The following is a 20,694-nucleotide window of genomic DNA, read 5'->3' on the forward strand; positions in this document are numbered from 1 at the left end:
TGCTTGAACAAACTGATTAAAGAGCCTTTTTTAATGCAGGAAAGTGACTTCCCATCTTAAAGCCCATTTCTCACTCTACTAAAGAAGTGTCAGAGGTGATGGCAGGGTTATGAAATTACCAATTTCCACACTCCTCTGCTCTTTTCTCATCATCTTATTTTAGTCTGTCTTTCCCTCTGTTTCTCTGTTTGTTTCTTCCTTCGTCCTTGTTTCAGCAGCGGTGGATGTTGTGTAACTGCGCTGGTTCTCTGTGAGAAACGCAGCACCAGAGACATCAAAGCGGCTTGTTTTGTCATTGGGCTCAGAGAACGGCTCAGAGCAGCAGTCAGGAATAGATCTCCTCCTCTGTTGCTCGTTTCCCTCTGTCTGTTTGTTTCCTCTCTAACTCGGGGGATTTGGCTAGTTGGTTTCATCTTTGACTGTTTTTTTTCTTTCTTACCTTTACCAGCTCCCTCTCCTCTCCATCATTTATTGGTCCATCTGTCTGCATTTCAGGAGAGTTCTTCTTTTTTTTTTTTAAAAAAAAACCAAACAAAACAGGAGACGTTGCACGAGTATTTCAATATTAACCAGGTCATGTGCCATTTGTATGTGTTTGGATTTGTGTGAATGACACAGTTCTGTAGAGTATCGTGCCCATAGTAGATAAAATATGAATGATGCCGCTCTCTATCATAGTGTGCACATCGTGTAGTCAGTGGCACGCACCAGACATGCACCAATGCCTGGAGGGCATTATCACCATGGCAACCATACTTTTCACACCCCTCTCAGTATACAGTATGTGTTTGTGTGCTGCTCCATATTAGTTTACCCTCAGCTTAAAGGTGCCCTCAGAGGCTGCCCTACAAGAAGTCTGTCCCCGTTACCCCTCAATTCTCTCCTTGTTTCTTTATCACTGCGATTACGTTCTTTCCTCGCTGTTTACCAGATGTTTCTGGTGTGCTACAGTTTCTATCTATGGATGAGTTGCTTCAGAGGGCCTCATTTCAGCAGCCTCCTCTTGGTTGACTCCAGTAGCAGCAGCAGTTGTGGCCTGAGGACGTGGTCAGACTCACTCAGAGCAGCAAACACACATCCTGCTGTGAATAAAAATCATCATCCCTTCAAAAAGAAAACAAGCTTAAAATGGATAAATTATGCCCTCAAATGTAAAAAATGAAATGAAAAGACCTTCTAACTGGAAATTAATTGGCAACAAATTTGATAATTGATTACTATAGACATCAGCTAGAGCTCTGGGAAGTTGTGATACCGACTAGTTTCTGACATTTCATAGAATAAACTGGAAATAGATTACTTGAAAAAATAATTATTATTTATAAATATTTAGGGCTCATGGAGCATGCTCCCCTGGGGAGTTTTTTTTTTTTTTTTACCATTTCCCTGCCCACAGCTGCCATGCAGTATTTGTCAAGATATAAAGTCATAAAAGTGCCAAAAAAATCAGTAAATGATTTGGGAAAAAAAACATGATAGTTGCCTAGGAACACAAACCATCCTGCTGAGCCTATACAAGAAAGAAAGGTCATTGTGACAGCATTTGAATTTCACAGTGGTGCCAGACTTTGGTGCTGCTTTTGGTGAATTTAATGTGGTGGGCTTTGGCATGTCCCACTATCACTCTATTATCATGTCTGTGCTTTGTCACCTTTGACTGTCAAAATGTCAGTCGTGTAATGTATTTTTGTGGAAGAATCTTTCAGTCAAAGTTGAAATAGCACAGGTATGATGGGTACACTGCCCACTCCATTAACTTCAATAGAAGTGGCACCAAAGTCTGGTGCCAAATGATGTTTTTGTCACTCTGAAATGAAAAAAACACCAAAAATGTTGAGGATGACTAATTTTCACACAAGGCAGAAAATGACCAATGTACTATTTTTAAGTTACATCGCATAGGTAAGGAAAGAATTTGGCATAAACAGCATCACTAATCTTGAAACCTATTTTGTTATGCTGGAGTACAGCTCACATTATGAATGTTTATCTGACAAATCTGCTTCATTTGAATCATGATAGTTTCGGCTGCTCCTAATTGCAAATCAAGGATTCAAAACAATGTCAAGAAAATGTGATCTTCAATACTCTAAATTGAATATCAGGTCAATGACATGATATTCTAAATTATATTAGATTTCTACAGGGAATAATGTAGCCCAGTGGTCTTCCAGGCCCTTATAATAATTTGTCTTTCAGCAGATAAGCAACCCAATGTCTGACAGTGACTCCGACATTATTGTCAGGTTTCAGGCCCAGTAGGCAAGCTTTGGGATAGACTGGGAAATTAACATTGAAAAACTGACATGAGAGATATCACCTCTAACCAGAGCAGACACATGCAGAGAGGATGCTCAGGGTGCTTGAGCACCTGTCTGATTCCCTCTTGATATATATATATATATATATATATATATATATTGTGACGGCTTGCCCATGGCCCTTATCAAGTAGAACATTTAACAATTAGAGTAATAATGATGATCTAGCTGCTATCAGAGAGGTTTATCTCCTGATATGCACTTTGTTGCAAAACTGGACGCTTCTGACTCAGGGGTGACGTTCAGATGGTGAAATTCATTTGTGTTATTGATCATTATGCCATGTTTATTAATTGTGCTTCAGTGATGCAACATAAGTCTGATATTGGAGCTGATTGCTGGTTCCAGCTCTGGTCAAGTGAGCTGTTGTTTTGATTTTGATATTTTTCTATAATGGTTTAGGGGCTTGGAGCTATGAAAAAGCACAAAGAATTATATGTATTTCTGCAATAATTCCTTGATTTACCAAGTAAAATATTATATCGCACATTAGGCCTATATAAAAACCAGTTTTATTAAAATCTTAGTCCCCCTCCGATTTCATTTGATGGGTGACAATGACAATAGTTTGACGTGATTTGTTGTAAGATTCTCTGTTACATTCTATTTGAGTTTGGGTTGCAATAATTCAACAGTTTATGCTGTAAATTATGATGGTGTGTAGTGGTTTAAAAATATTCTTTCATGTGCCCCCTTTTAACTTGAGCACCTGACCCTCTAAAGATTTCTGCATGGCCCTGAACAGGAGTGTTTTAGCTGGACGGTCCCAGAGCGGGCAAAGTAATGAACGTCTGTTTCCACAGTTATGCCAGCATAAATCTTGTTGTCCATCTTGGATAATCTGGCAGGGGTTATGTATACCCTCCTCAGACTATTGTTTAATCCAAATCTCACACAAAGCCGACCTCCAAATTGTGAGACGCAGTCGAGGATATATTTAGGTCATGCTTCCAAGACAGCTGGTTAGAAAAATATGCATTGGGGGCAGCTCGAAACACCAAACTACAGATAATTAAGACTACACCTCTTGCAGAGGTGGCCTTCTTTAAAAGCTGATGAAGATTTTTCTTTTTAAAAAGAGTCCACAAGAATGAACATGGACAGCATGGACAAAAATACAAAATTCACAAGAACACACAATCCACATCCACAAAACAATGATTTCTCACCTCCTAAAAATCCTTTATTATTCCTCTTTGGTAGATGATTATGATATATAAACGGTTGCTGTGTTTACTGTGCTTAAGTAGTAAATCTGTTGTCATAATGGAAAAAAAGTCTTTCTTTAAATTGTAGGTTTTCTAGAAGTGTTTTTATGCACAATACGCTTCTAAATAGACCTTTCTGTCTGTGTTAATTTGTTTTTCACTCATAATCACACATTTAGTATATTGTTTTACCTCCCCCTTTTTAAAAATTGCTTGGACAAAACCATAGAAAAACATGTAAAATGTTAATTTTCTGTGTAATTGTTATCTCCTTTTAATTTGGACTATGTGAGGCTTCATATTATGGTCCCACTGCGTTTTCCCAGCTAATACATCCCACAAATCGTTGTCTGAAACATATTTTCTTTCAATATTCAGGTGAATATAAAAACCCCATATATTTCATGGTGCTGAAACTTGTATTACTCAAACTAAGTTACCTTTCAAATGACACTCTGCATGTACATGCACTAAAAATGGAACAAGAACAGCTTTCAATTTAACAGAAATGGAAAGATTATTTATAAAACCAATTGCAGTCACATTAACTTCACTATAGATTGATTTGATTTATGATTGATTTAATTTTATTATTGTGTCATGCATAAACAATATGCCTAGCCCAAATGGGCTTACAAGACACCATTAAGAAAACAAAAAGACCAGAAACCAAAAGCAGACGCTTGATAAAACTAACATTAACAAAATAAACCATCCTGACGTTTCTTCCAGGCTTTAGGCTATAATGTTTTGAAATCCTCAAAAAAAGAAATATTAATTCTTATGAGTCTTCCCAAACTCATCCTATTTGTGCATAGTATTTAAAACCAGTTTCTGTGCAGAAGCTAAAGTTAAACTGTCCTGTGTTTAGCTGATGCAACAGATAAGAATGCAACAGCAAGCAATATATAATCTATATATAAATGAAATTACTGTAAAACAACAACAACAACAGCAACAACACAGCACTATTAGAGGTAGAAGTGTCCACGGCTGCCCATCAGCGCTGCCACAGCAGGGAAATGTTAACAGCGCCAGCATCAGTATCACAGCCATCTTGTTAGGAAGTGGAGCCGCTCGCCCCTGAAATAATCACCAGCACACTGTCAGGGGATATTAGGGAACAAAGCAATATGCACTCTGTTATGAAACAAGAATATTAGCACTCACACACACACACACACACACACACACACGCACACACACTCACAAGTGTCCATATGTGCTTGTGCAGAAACGTGTGTGATGTGTTCGCAGACACACACAAATACACTAAGCCTTGATTTGAAAAGTTAAATGAAAACGACCCATACTCCGCAGAGAGTCTGTGTCTGAGATTAAACTTGTTTTTTGTCTCCCCGTTGGCCCATTTAGAGTCTGTGGGGGGTAAAGCAGGATGACACACACACACAAACACACACAGAATGGCCTCTTCGCTGTTTATTGGGTATTTGGTTGATAATGCAGTTATATCAGCTGTGACTTTCTTTTGGGCTGTTGATCGGTGTCTAATAGGAATCTTAATGGATTCTTGGATGTTAATTGCCATGAAAATGCAATAACGGTAGCTTTGTGTTTATGTGTTAACTCCAGGCGGTGCTAGACGTGCATGCAGCCTAAATTGTAATAGCTCTTAATAGGTTTTTGGCGGGAGATTTGTCATAGTGAATGAATGAACTATTGTCTTTCCCGTAAATCCCTTTCTGACTGTACCGTTGCCTATCGCGAAACATAATTTGGAATATTGATGGCTTGGAATTGAAATGTGATGGTTGCCTGTGGGGTGTAATTAAACTTGTTTGAGTAAATCATGCAGAGTGTACATCAGATATGGAATTAGCTGTCGACTAAATCAAATAGAAAACATTGAACAGCAGCGTGTTTCTTAGCCTATTTGTCATAATAAACACCCCATTGCTGAGATGTCTTCCTAGCAGAGTAAGAGTGAGTTTATAGATTTAAAAACAAATTGCATCTGTTTTGTGTGGACAGAATTAATATTTTTAAGACCTCAGGTTGAAGAGTTATGAATAATGTGTTAAAACCCCTTTCTTTTTTAAAGGTCCCCTATTATGCTCATTTTTAGGTTCATACTTATTTAGGGTGTCTTCTTGTACATTTATTTATTTATAACAGGGAATGACTGTAACTGCTCTGTAGCAGCACTTTTTACATTTAAATAGACAGTCACAATATTTACTTACCGACGTGGATTTTAAGCCGTTATAGCAAAAACACCAGACTCCACTGAACAACGTAGTTGCTGGTTTACTAGTGCCTTGATCACTTGTACACTTAAACTAATATTGATTTTTTTATGGTGGCTAAAATAAATGAGTGTAGCGAATTGACATATCTCTGCAATTAAAAACAGTTGCCATTCATCTATTCACAAGTGACTTTATTTGTTAGTGCAACGTCACAGTGATTTGTTCTATATTGTACTTGTGACATCACAGTTTCACGGAAGTCCTGACGGCTTGTTTATCAGCACCGTTTCTGAATATGAGTCATGCACATTTCTCTTTAGACTGAGCATTTTGATACTCTCAGAGTATTTATAGAGCTTTATAATAAGGATGACATAAAAATCTGATTTTTACAATATGGGACCTTTAATGATTCAGTTTCTGTTGTGTTGCATTTAGTGACCTAGTGTTTTCAAATCTTTGCCTGTCAGCATGTCACTGTGGTTTGGCATTAGCTTCACAGTATTCAGTCTGTCAAAGAGTGACAGTGACTCATTAAGATGTTGTTTTTTCCCCTGTAAGTCAGATATAGACTTAGTCAGATCTGTACTTATTCAAGAGTAATCTCTACTTTCTCCAATCTCTAATCTCTAAATTCCTCACCCGCTCACGCCCTCTCTCTCGTACCACTTTTTTTCATCTCTTTTTGCTCATAAATGAACTCCCCCTCTTTAAGATTTCCCTCTTCCTCACTCATTACCATTCATAATATGCTAATCCTCAAGGTACAGACTCCCCACTTCCTCACTCTGGATGTCCGGTGCACGTGCTTCGGTGCATCGGCAAATTAGTGACTCAGCAAGGTCTCATTATAGTCGCTGATAGACTGATTAACTGCAGAAACAACAACGCGCCAGAGCTTAGGGACATGTGAGGCATGCGCACAGATATTCACAGACGCCAGTGAGTGTGCATGCAAACAAAAACAAGCACGCACTAACAGACTCCCCTGGTGTTCCTTATCCGTGTCCTGGGGCTCAGTGCACGTGCCTTCTTACGTAAGCAAGGAGGGGAAAGTCAATTTTGTGAGCACGTGCAGTGTAGAGCAGTGTGTTAGACATCTGACTAAAAAGTGGTCATCAATAAATGTGCAGACCAGCTGGGAATTTTTTTTTAGAACCTCTACTTTCCCTCAACAAATAGTTGAAGTGCCTTTGAACATTCAGTCCCAAACAGTAGAAAGGTGGCATCGCTCTTCAGCTGCCAGAAGTGAATGAGCATAAGACTAAAACAGAGTAAGTGGGTTCTATTGACATGGATAATAATAATTGAAAATAATAATTGAACTCATCTGTGTGTGTTTGTCTCCAGGTGTCCTGTCTTCAAGACTTCTTTGGCGATGAGGATGTTTTTGTGGCGTGTGGACCGGAAAAGTTCCGCTACCAAGATGACCTGATGCTGGACGAGAGTGGTAAGGAGACTGGCAGCTTTTCCATGCTGACATCTCACATTTGACTGTTCATTCGACTAATTGTTTACAAATTGCTTTTTGGGGCATATACTAAGGCTGAGCATTGGTTTAGTGCAACCACACAGTGATAAAACAGAATTTGTGATACATCATTGTGTTATTTCAATAATTCTAAAAATTAGGGAGTAGATAGTTTCAAATCAGTAGTTTTAATAATATACTATGCAGGATTTCCTAAAAGGCAATGGATAGACTCAAACAGAAGTAATACTTGTTAATGATCACTAAAGACCTACTAGAAGTGTGTGGGGGTGTATTTATCTGCAGAGACTCTGCTCTCTGTCTGTATTTTCTCTTTTATCTTTGTTATTTTCTGTGTTTGGGGTGTTTATTAGGCGTGCATCCCCTCAGCGCTCAGGTGAGGTTGGGGCCCCCAATCCCTCTGTAGTATATATATAAATGGCCATGTATTTCAGTGCAGTGGACAACAATTTCCCTAAAGTAGGGCTGTAGCCATGGAATCATCATTGGGGTGGACCAAATCTACCAAGGGTGTCCGCCCCCCCATAAATCGGCAGCTATACAGAATAAAATACCAATATACAATAACTGAAAGCTGATACTCTCTACATTAATTACAAATGCAGTGCAACATAAATGATTGACACTTTACTCAGACTTCACATGGGCCATCTGACACATGTAATAAAATTAAATCATCAGGTTAGTCTAATTCCCCTGTGAGCCGTGTTCTGCTGGGGTATGGCAGCACAACTTGGACAAACCACATGCAGAACTGCAGTAAAGACATTAAGCTGACTTATCAGCTTGTTCAATAGTCCTTCAAATGTAAGCAGAACACAAAATAGCATCTCTGAATTTGTCTCACACTGGTGGGCATGTAAAAATAGCCAAATGTGGATGTGAGTACAGTATGGCAGCACATCGTATAACTATATATCAAGGCCATATCAATGCCCTACTTTCTGTGTATTAGTCAAAATATGGTTGTCTTTTATGAAAGATATTAAATACCTAAATGAAAGCAAATTAAACGTAGAAACAAAGTGAAATAAACACACTGGTCTATGTTTTTCCCTTTTAGTCATGTGTTATAATTAAATGAAAAGCATCTATTTGTGGCATGGAAAAATAACATCTCAATGAAAAACAGTTTTTTAAACAGAGTTTTTAAAGACAAAGGGGTAAACAATTTTCATTGTGAAATATGTTATTCATATAATATAATGTTACTACTGAAATAAGAAGCAAGTACATATAACCACGTGCCCTTTAAAATGTTTTTTGTTTGTTTTGTCTTAATTTAGGTATTTTAAATCTTCCATACTCTCCTAGTTGAATATTTATCTGTCTTTTGCTGTTTTGCCCTTTCATCACATCTTTTGAGTTGCACCCCTGTTTACGACACATTTCCCTGGTTCAGGTGGCAGAGGACTGTGCAGACCGTCCTGTTCATTATGCTCTGTTGTCTCTTGCCACTACTCCTCTCCTCTCTTATCCTCTGCTGCACTTAAGCCATCGTCTAACCTCATTGTTCTTCTTCGTCTTCCCTGCCTGTCTCTGCACCGAGGTCTGCTGAGGATACGTTCTGTCCTCACTTCACCCATCTGTGTTTCACTCTCAGTCTCTCCTCTTTCTGCATCACTGTTGAAAAACTCATGCCATTTAGTGCTCATCTGTATTCTCACCCTCTCATCTCTCTTCCTGTCTCCTACATGAATGGGTGTGCTTTGGCTTTTGTTCAAAGGTTTATTCAATTCATTTGTTTCCCCTCTATCCCCTCATCCATTAAATAATATCCATCCCACCTGGGTCGCCAACCTCCACCTCCTTCCCCCTTTTGTCTCTTTCCTTTTTCCCTCCCTTTCTTCCCCACTAATCCTCTTTCATTTGCAAAATATAATGGACAGCTGCTTCCATTAGTGTCTTTTTAGTGACCTTCTACTGTCTTGAGGAAGTACACAACAGAAACCTTATGCAACAAGATCTTTAAAGACCATGTTTCCTTGCAAGTCAAAGGGGACTTATTATGCTTATGCTTTTCCTTAACTCTTTGTCATATATATAATGTTACAATGCTGGATGTTCATATTAAACATGGCCAAAGTTTCAAGTACTTAGGTAACCTTATGTAAAAGTAATCCCTGTGTGCAAAAACCAAGACATCAGCTCATGACAGATTTCTTTATATGGTCATCTGCTCCAGGCACACTGCAATTTGTGTTTACATTACGTAGCCTGCACTGCTACATGTAGCTAGATGCTAATGCCATTAGAATGTGTAATATTAGTTGCCAATGTTGGTAATTTCTCTTTTTTTGGTGATTTTTTTTGTAGTAGAAAGGGTCACTATATTCTGCTTTGGTCATTCCCCAACTGCAAGTACACCGCTGCATGTAGCTATATAATAACACCAAGGAAGCGTGATCTTGTTTGCAGATGTTTGTTTTCTCCCCAATTTCGGACCATAGTCCTGCTGGAGCGTGTATTGATTTTGAAGATTTTGGTTTAGAGGCTTGTATTAGTGATTGCTCACCATACAAAATGATGCTATATTCTGTTACAGTCATTTGCCAGCTGCAGTGACAGTGCAGATAGCCAACAGAAGAACCAGAAAAGCAAGCTTAGCAGAACAAACTGGGCTTTTTCAGGATGGCGGCTTAAAAGACTTGCACTTAAACAGAATGTTTCAGACAGGGGGTGAATACAGGTGCTCTAGCACAGACAGTAGGATTAAAATAAAGTGTTTTTTGAACATTAAACATGCATAATAAGGTCACACCTACACAATAGGTCCCCCTTGAGCTCAGTTTTTTCTTTCACTGGTTGTATAATTGTAGTGGTCTGTGTGGCATAAATTTCATTTTCTGCCTGTCTTGAGGACAATATGTGCAGACTGCCCGTGATTCTCAGTTGGTGATTTAGACTTAAATTTTGATGGAAAAACTGATATGTCTGGAGCTGTGAGGAAATTTAATACAGATGGTGACATCAGATATGACCCCGCTCTACTTATGTCATTACAAAGGACATGAAAGCCTCCAAGAGTATACTGTGGAAAAACTTGGTTTAATTAAACTTTATGTCATTTTGATGAAATTATGATTCTCACAGCAGTATAAAATTTGTACATGAGAATCTTTCTAAGCTAAATCATGATGTAATACAATAATTTTTGACATGATTATAAAAAAAATCAACTCTTCCCAGTCTCCACATGTATCTTTATTTTCTTCCCTTAAAAAGAACTCTTAATATACATTAAAGACATTGACTTACATTATTTCCTTAGTTCACTGAAAGTTTACCTTAACCTCAGCCATAAGCTCCACCAAAAGTCTTTAGTAAATGTTTATATCTTTAGGGACTCAAATTTCGTCCCGACAGTGTATGAATGTATTTAGGTCCCCACATTATCATTACTACAAAACCCCACACACATACTACATTTTTTCTCTGTCTCCCGGGACACAAGGAGGTGTCAAATTGTGCTCTTTGTCTTCTGGGACAGAGAGCATGAGGCAGAGGGCAGAAGGCACAAGGGAGAAATAGTCAGACAGGAGAGCAGAGCAACAAACGCAACAGACAGAGAGATAGTCAGCTGCAGACAACTTCGCCCCCTCTCAGCATCACTATAATTATCGCCTCTGCCTCAGCTCTGGCACACTGTCATCATGTTAACACTCCGCATTGTACATTAATCACTGGGCCACGACTGCCATGCAAGCACACACACACACACACACACACACACACGCACAAACACAAACACACACACCCTTTTCCCGCTGGTCTAAACTGGTAATGAGCTATAATGGGGCTGGGTTAATGAACAGGAGAGGAGTGAAGTTTTGGGTACGAAGGAGTTAGCAAGGGTGTGTGAGTACTATCGCATGGCTCATCTATCAGGATGTGTGCGTCTGTAGAATATCAGACCTCCGTGAGTCAGAGCTGTCACTCCTGAAACACTACAATAATTGCGCTTGGAAAGCGAGCCCAGTGAAGGTCAGAACTCATTTTTGCTGGGGACCTGAAGGTAAAACCAATTACAGCAGTGTTGTTACATTAGTGGTTTGGTGTTTTCTTGCATGACTAAAGGTCAAAATCAATAAGCAAAAAAATTAAAACAGTAGTTGTTTACAAATCCATAAAACCTGAATTTTCAGTCACAACAGAATTGACGTGTGTCTCAGTTGTGATTATGTCAACGGCATCTGTGCCACAAAACATATTGTCATGTCACAGTGTCACGCTTATTATTCACTCTTCAGAGCTTCAGTTTCTGTCTGCTAATACCAAGAACGCAGCAGTTTTCTCTTTCTTCATTCCACCTGCTTTGATTTGGATTCAAAGGAACAGTTTGTAAGATGTAGTGGGATATAATGGCATCTAGTGGTGAGGATTGCAGATTGCACCCAGCTGAAACTTCTCCATGGCTGCGATCAGCAATGACAAAACTGGACACTAGACATTTATTTACATACACGTTGGTGGTGATTGAGTATAATCTTTGACACACCCACAAAATGAGAGAAAACGTACCTGAAAGCCTGTTGCACAATTTCAAAGACACATGTTCAATCTGGAAACTGTAGCAATATGGTACACACTGTTTTGAGATTGAAAGAGCCCCAGTTTAGAATTCCTTCAGTGTTCAGGTACTGGGAGCCGAATTATCTTCAGAGATATCCTCTTCAAAATAAATGGACCTGGCGATTTGAACCAGTAAAAACAATCAATAAAAGAGTTTCACATTAAAAATCAGTCTTTCTCTTGTACGCTGTTTGGGATGTGTGAGGCAAGCTGTTAGCCCAGCAACTGCTAATCTGAACTTGCTCACCTTTTTTCTCTGATAATTTAAGATCCAGATATTCAGGATTTATTTTGTTTTATTTTTTGGAGCCATATTATCCACACAGGTCTCTTCCTCTCCAAAACAAACAGTCTCTGTGATTTAAATCAGTAAAAGCACTGAATAAAGCAGTTTCACGTTAAAAATAGAATAAAAAAAACCCTGTGTTTTTCTGATGCTCTAGTCACATAGGGGCTGCTAACTATAGTGGCCGACACAAAAATGGGAATGGCCCTTTTTAGAGCCTATGTTTTTGTTCTGGGCTACCATAGAAACATTGCAACGTACTGTAGCAACATAGATCTCCGTGGACAAGGGCCCGCACTTTACATAAATGACTCATTTATGTAAAGATAATTCTAATTTTCAGGTGATTATAAACTAAATAAAAAATACTTGTCTATACTAGCATATTTTAGTGGAGGAATGAACAAGCACACCTCTGTCTGTCTTCTCTCCGTGCTTGCAGAGTGTCGTATGATGAAGTCGGTGACCTATGGAAAGATGTCTGGCTCTCTGAGCCGAGGCTCCCCCAGGACCGTCATCCAATCACGACGCAGCAAGTCCCCTGCATCCGGTAACTTTCTTTCTTGTTCTTCTTGTCTCCTCTTCCTCTCAAAGAACTCATTTGTTAATGGAATTTGGCGTGGTGTCGTTGTCCTTAAAGTATCCTTGCTTGTGTGTGTTTGTGCACAAGGAGTGTGTGCAGCAGTTTTTCTGACCTGATGGACACAGTTGGGAGTTGTTTGTATCCTAATACTACCTCATGTGATTGCTTAGTATTTTCTAGCTCATTACTTAATCAGCGCCCCAGCAAATGAAAACAGTATGAGTAAACACTGCAATAATATCAGAGCTCTGCGGAGTGTCTGGCTGTATTTACCGTGTGTGTGTGTGTGTGTGTGTGTGTGAGCTGTGTCTCATTGCACGTAGAATATGAATTCAAATGAGAATGATTTCACAAGGGAGTGGAAAAAAAGGCAAATAGGGATGAGAGAGGTAAAAAAAAGAGGGGGAGTGAAGATGAGAGGGAAAGAAGAGGAAAGGGGGTTGGTGACTCAATCCTGCAGCTCCTCAGTAGCCGTTCTTCACCTGACATACTAATGAAATGTAATGAAATGGTGAGAGCTTGCACTGCTTACCTGCTGCATTGTTTGTGCCTGATAATGATGTTTTTATGAAAAAAACAGCAAAGCACAAAATGGACTCAAATAAAACAGAGCATTAGTTCTAACAATTGAATGCAGCTTTCATGAATTCTTCAGAGTGGCAAACATTCAGTCTGGCTCAAAGCTACTGAGGACTTGGTGATTTTCCTGATTGCACAGCTTGAGCTTTGGCTGTGTGTAAAACGCCTAGTTATGCACAGCTCTCTTGACTTTTCATCCTTATTATTTTGAGATTTACAGAGACCTATTGGGTTGGGGATAATTCAATGGGGTGATGCAACATACTGAAACTCCCCGAGAGGAAGTTGTTCCACCTGCTGTTGGAGCACACAAGCATACACAGACACACACCATGCAGCAGAGTGAAAACAGTTGTTTATATGTTTTGTGTCAGCAGTGGAGGAAAAGGTGAGGCAGAGGAAACAGCGAGGGGAGGAAGGAAACAGCTGGGGTGAGCAGAGAAAGTTCTGGATGCTGATAGCTTGAAAACTTTGGGAAAAAGGTTATGAGAGTGAGTCATACGCTATCTGATCTCATCGTCGAATGAAGGTGTATACCGGTGTGTGTGTGTGTGTGTGTGTGAGAGAGAGACAGAGAGAAAGAGAAAACAAGAGACTGAGACAGAGGAGGAGAAAAAAAGACTGACTCGTCTTGGTTGCCATGGAAACATAGCACAGTAGAATCATGTAGCTACAGACACAATAGTCTGTGACAGCCATATATGGCAGTGACTTCCTGTGAAATGGCCTGCGGTTGAGAGCAGAGCTGACTGACGCTCGGTCCTCGCTGTGGATCCCTGAGTCAGACCGTCCCGGCGTTTTCACTTCTGAGAAATGTTCCCCTTCTGGCACCGCTTCCGCTACTTTAGCATCATCAGATGTTCCCAGATTGATGTTGACTGTCGTGCGCTGCACTGTATTCATCCCTTTATACATCATAACTTTGTTTTTGAGGAGGTCAGAGTGGAGCGACAGGAGGAAATGACAGATAATTGAATGATCTGCTTTCTGACCCTGATTTTCAGTCAGCTTGCTTTTTCACTCTAATGTTGATATTGTCTGAGGAGATGTTGTTCATTTCACTTTAAAAGCACAACATGCCCCCTTCCCTTGGGGACAATTTGTCCTAGAATTATGCTAATAGTCAACAACAGCTGATACTGTGTGCAGCACCACATGGCTTATTATAAAGGTGCCCATTCTGTTATTCCATGTGTTCACACGAAGGCTTCATTGGAGTCCAGTCTCTGCACAGAAATCTTACATAACTATGTATGATATGAGAAATTATACGTTTCTGTTGAAGCAGATGAGTGTAATAATTTACAAATTTTATAGATGAACCGTGTTACAGCTGTGCTATGATTTGATGCAGCTAGTAGAGTATGCCTTATATTTGCACTTGTGATTTATTTGCAGTTTATGATCACATAAAAGCTTAATGATTGAAGGATAATATTTGAGAAAGAGCGAGTGAGCATTTTCTGAACTGTATCAAAACTTGTGCAACTTCTGGGAAATTTTGCTGAGCATTTTCCAAATTGGTTGTACATTTATAGACTAAACATTTATTCAATTAATTTAAGAAAATGACTGAAGGGGTTTATTACTCCTGGAAATATGGTGTTTTGATAAAGCTGGGCTGTCTATGCAGTACATAGACACAAATACTTTTGAAATCGGTGCTACATAGCTAGTGAAAACAGAGAAAAAGGGCTGTGGCATTTACTTTTGCCGAAGAGGTAGAAAACATACAACTACCAGAATGCACTGTGCTGCATCAGACTAATAAACACTCCTGGTGGATGACATAATGTGAGCTGACTGATGACAAATGATCTCTAATTACAGTTAAACAGTAAGCTAAAATATGTCTTGAAAACATCTGAGGCAAGAAATGTTGCAAGAAACAATGCTGTAACAGAGCCATGGTTTACAATAGATCAGCGCTGCTTAGTTTTACATTTGGAACTCATTTTTTTCAGCCTCTGTTTTTCAAACAACTGAAGCAGTATGGCACCCACTTCCTTCTCACAAATTCTCATATTTCAGCCAGACGGTGCATTAAAATATGTTTCCCACAACATTTTAAGTGATAATTAGGGTGCAGTTGCAGAATTTTGGTTTATATGTGATCAGCGCTGCCTAGTTTTATATTTTAATCTGAGTTTGGTCTGCATGTTAGAGAGAGAGGGGCAGTTCTCTCTGAGATGAACAAGGAGATTTGGTGGATGGTAGTTTACCAGAGTTTACATATCCACATTGTTATGATACAACGTTGGTTTGAAATTGGCAAAGTATCCCTTGCAAAGATTGATCAGTAATAAAACCAATGGATAGTTGCAGCCCTAAATATTACAAAAACATACAGTTGCTACAGTTACAGTTGACAAAACGAGGGGATTCCATCTCTTGTCAACAACAACAGTGGATCTAAAAAGGGTGCCTGAGTTTCCAGCCTCATCAGGAAAGTGTGTGTGACTTGCAGATCCTTATCAAGCATTCTTGCTATTTTTATTGTCAGGAAATGTGGGATTACTGTCATTTTAATGTTGTCTGATGGACCTTTGACCTCACAGCACACTGTCAACAAGTTAATCTCCTGCAGTAGAGAAAGATATTCACCTTAATTGATGACAGGCCAATCTAATCTCCAGCTAAAACAGTTTGTCTGGTATGTTACATCACCGTATTCATTGTATTAAATATAATAATAATGTAGACCTTTAAGCCCATTAAATCTGAAAGATGATTCATTATTCAAAATGTTATCGCTGCTGCCGTCAGTTATTTAATTGCAGCTCCATTCAAAACCCTTTTATCTCAGAGCTCGGCGATGAAATTAAAAGTATGGACGCCAGATGAGAAAGCTCAGTCCATTTATTGATATTTAGAAACCAGCAGCTCGTAGGATTTTATTATTTCTCGTCCACACTCTGAGAGAGCACAGTAAAGTACGAAATTCATTCAAAACCTTTGCTGCAGGTCTTCAGGTGTTTGAAAAAGCAGCCTTGAAGTCCCATATTCATTTTCTAGCCAGCCAGCACAGGCATTAATAACATTCTTTATCAATTCTAATAATCTGGACCAAAGGAGCCGCACAGAGAAGATGTGAAGCGTGAATTTTGTGTGAGATAGTGAACGAGACAGAGAGAGATGGGGAGGGTGAAAGAGCATGTAACACAACACGTGTGCTTTCAAACACCACCTGGTGTCCTTCTGCATGTCTGGCCGCTCCTCACTGTGTGTGTTTGAAGCTTAGACCTCGACACCACTGAGGAGCACAAGTGTGTGTAAGAGACGGACAAACAGACTGGTGAGACAGTCAGTGAGACAGTCGCAGTACAAACAGAGGATCTAATACTGTTTTTATGATTTAATGTTGATCATACTGAACATTTGTTGACTATGTGGTGGAGATAGGCACATTAGATGTGTCTGTAGAGTCTCAGTTTCATAATTAGTGAATTACTTTTGACATGGTAATTTAATTACAAGTGCATTAGCTTGTAAACATAAATACAACATTTTATGTGTGCAACTACCGCAAGAGAATTAAAAAGCAGCTAACAGCAGTTAGTGGCTAATTCAAAAAAGAACAGCAACTGAAAAATGTTTTCAGATTGGGAAAAATATGACATCCAGTAACTCCTTCCCTCCAAGCAGAGGAAAAGATCAGCCATTATATCACAGGGACGTTTAGTTATAATTGTTGCCATGTCATGCCATTATTAATGAATAGAAATTGCTGCCGACATGTTTGCTATATGTCAATCTAGAAGTTGACGCTGTTGTATGAAAAGATGGTGTAAAGAAGGCACTTTGTAGTGACCCTACAGTGCAATCCTGGGAATTATGACTCCGCTCACATTTCATTTGAAGTGGAAGTTTGTAAAAAGTTAAATATTGTAGATGTGTATGTGTATAGACTTGTAAACCTGTAGATAAGGGAGAGTGTAAATTAGTCGTGATCAGAAGTGAAAATGGAGGACTGAAAGTTTTACTGAGGATTGAGTTGCAGCCAACAGCCATTATGGCTCCTTCCTTTTTCTGTACATGTGCATATGTACAGGTATATAGATACGTGGGATTTAATGTAAAAATATCTGAAGGACTTCGTACACCCTATGATATTACTTTTTTTTTCTTTTTTTACTTAGCAAAAACGTCACTATGTAAATATTTTTTGAAAGCACTAATGATCAACTCTACAATATTGTAGAAAATATCGATATTGACGTTTTTTTGTCAAAAATGTTATATATTTTATGTGATATTTGATTTTCTCCATATAGCCCAGCTCTGTTTTTTTTTTTAGCACAAAAAATGTTCATGCTAATTCTCCATAGTATTGATACACTGGCGCCAGCTACTTTTTCTTCCTCTCTCTTATTATTAATGCTTATCACAGTCATTCTGATGTTCTCTGCTACTGATCAGGAAAAGAAAAGTCTTTGTCATGTTATAGTGCTGTTATATCTATTTCTTTTGAAAAATAAGTGTATTTTATATCCTGAATTTCTGTTTTTCCCAACTGTATCAAAGATGCTATTGGATATCAATATTTAAAGGCACTATATTGAAGTTAAAAAGTCCAGTAGAACAAACACAGATTTCCAAAACTAAATGTTTTATGTGTTTGTAATGATCCAAAAAGTTAAAATGGTTAAACAAAACAAAAACTTTTCATTACACTAAGCAATCACAGTCATTTTATGTGTAGCGAGTTCTCTGCCAGTTTACAGCATTACACAGGGAAAAATGTTTAAAACATTATTATATTTCAAAAATTGAGAAGAAAAGATGAAAAATAAAGGAAAACAATTCTATCACAAACTGTAAATAAAAAATCAAAAGCAGTCAGAGGATGAAATGAAAACAACTTTGAAACTTTTTAATTTGTTCCATCTTCAGTAGGGTTTAATCAGACTCGATGAACACCTTTTGTCTGGTCTCGTCTGTTTTGGGAACACGAGCCTTCTGAGAGATATTCTGAATCAATTTAGAAAGTCAGTAATACCAAACAATCAGACCTCTTCCCGGCACTGACACAGCTGAACACTCTTTCCTTGTTCTAATTGAAAACATCAAGTATGTGCTGTTGGCATGTTTGGGAGGTGAATCATAGGTCTCAGTCTAATGCAGTCGATGAATCACGGGTCTTTATCTAATACCGTACGCGGATATGAAATGATAATTCACTTAATAAATGCGGAGCAAAATTAATGAAAAAGTAACACTAAAATGTTTCATTCTTTTATGAATTCCAGCTGATTAAATCTTAAGAGACAAATTACATCTCGCCCTTTTCTGACTGACCTTCGATGATTAAACAACAGAGAAAATTCCAGCTATTAAACGCAATTTCAGTGACATTGCAATTTAAAAGTGACAAAGAAATATCTTAGGTGTTCACACTTATACTGTTGAGGGTCTGATGTGGCGTTGTGTTCTCTCAGGTGTGAGTGTGGCCAAGTTTTTTTGCGTGCGAGCTTCATTTTGCAATGATCTCACAACCCCAGCTGAGTGCCTATACACACACAGACCTAAAATAATGTGAGAAAACAATTTGCACTCTTACATACTTTCTCTGCCTCTGTCGCCATCTGCCTCCCTGCTCTCCTCTGATGCCTCATGTCAGCTAAAATTAACAGAGGAGTGCAGATGGTGTCAGCAAGCGTCACTCCTGATACTTAGGGGTCTCACCTTTCTCTTTCTGTCATAAGCAACTGCGTATGACGGGAGAGACTTGATGGTGAAGTGTGCGGGGAGGCCGACCCACTCACAAATCCAGAGTAGTCTCCAGAGGATCAGCTGCTGCTGGCTTTGACACTCTGAACTGCCATTGCGTGATGTCTGCAGCCTTCACCACCACTCATGAAGGGTACAAATGTACTTTCTGAAAAACAGATAAGCACAGGGAGCGTAACAAATAACAAAGACCAAACCAAATAATAGAGGCTGCAAGAAAAACAAATTATGGTATTGATATTTGCACTAAAGGCAGGATAATGACATGCCTCCAGGCAGCTTCGGGTTTATGGAACAGCATTGTGTCTGAAAAAATCCACTCTTATGTACATTCAGCCATCATTAATTTGTGTTTGACTGTGTTTTTCATATTATACATGTCAAATTGTTCCAAAACATTTGTTACAAGGTATAGCTCCTCTAAACTCACAGAATTTGCGTGTCGAATTTTCAAGAATACCTTTCGACAACCGTGATATATTATGCACAAATTTTATTATTTATTACAAATTACAGATATGTCAGATTTGTATTTCATTTTTGGCAGAAGTGTGGAAACTTCAGTTTCCATTTTCTTGTTGTAACAGTGCTGTGGTTGGTATGTGGCTAGATTTAGGCCTGAAACCCACATGGTATATGATTAGGAGAACATTATGTTTTGGCCTAAAATACATGGTTTGATCGCTGCTTAGCAGCCATCTCACTCAGGTGTCATGCCAGTCACCTCCTTCTTCTGATTAAACACTCAGCTCACATACATGGAATCTAAACCATGTCACATTTGAAATGTTGATATGATACTCATGAAACGTACAGATTTATCTGCAGAGACGTACAATGACAATTTATTCTAGTGACGACTGATGATCTCATGTTTACTTAAGAACCACGTGTTTTTCATTATGCTGTCCTATTTTTACAATACCATGTGTGTACAATAAGGTGTAGTTCTCAGATTAAAGACCTGATTATATACACACGGGGGAGCACATTTGATAAGCAACATACAGGGAAGAACATGATTAGGCGGTCCCACAAAATGATCATTTGTAAATCAAAACTTCAGTGTTAGCTTTGGATACTGCTGAAATATAATGTTGGAAAAACAGACATTTCAGCATTTTACTTAAGAACAGACAAAAAACAGCCTAATAGAATTTAGGAAAACATGATTTTCCATTTTACAAAGCAAATATTAATCCATCAGCTTTTTTTGTCAATTTCTCACACTTTCTTCACTAACTTAATGTAACATTAAATTAGTGAAGAAAGCTATGTTTTTCTCGCATGCATCTATGGTGGACAAAATTCCCACAATAACAAAAAAAAAAAAAAAACCCAAGCTGATTGAATTGATATGCAAACGGTCATTGGGGGTAAACTATGTACTAATCCATTATGTGAAGATAAAGAAGCAAAATACCAGCACTCTTCTTTTGCATAAAAATATTAGAACTCCTGTTCAGCCACTATAGCCTAATTCCGCTAGATATGCACTCAGTATATTCCATGATCACTGTGAGGCCTTCATTTTTGAAATCTATTTCACAATATTTAGCCATCTAGCACATGGCACAGCTAGAGCCAGCAGACACATGAGGTACTTTTCCATATTCATTGCTAGCACAGCTAGCAATGAAGCTTCCTTGTGGTTCTTTGTGCAGCCATAGTGTTTAACACAGCAGGTGCAGAAAAAGCTGGAGACACACCATC

General features: G+C 38.7%; 1 protein-coding gene across 3 annotated transcripts in view; it reads left to right on the forward strand.

The window, feature by feature from the left end:
• The window catches only part of dclk1a (doublecortin-like kinase 1a), a 64,622-nt gene that overhangs the window by 17,745 nt on the left and 26,183 nt on the right, over positions 1-20,694 (forward strand). For all 3 annotated transcript variants that reach the window (XM_042498805.2, XM_088088253.1, XM_088088252.1), the window contains 2 exons: positions 7,090-7,189; positions 12,532-12,639. In XM_042498805.2, coding sequence (XP_042354739.1) covers positions 7,090-7,189; positions 12,532-12,639 — 208 coding nt within the window. The remainder of the gene's footprint in view (positions 1-7,089; positions 7,190-12,531; positions 12,640-20,694) is intronic.

Source organism: Plectropomus leopardus, chromosome 15, assembly GCF_026936395.1.
Source record: "Plectropomus leopardus strain MGB_pleo_1.0 chromosome 15, ASM2693639v1, whole genome shotgun sequence".
NCBI lineage: Eukaryota > Metazoa > Chordata > Actinopteri > Perciformes > Serranidae > Plectropomus > Plectropomus leopardus.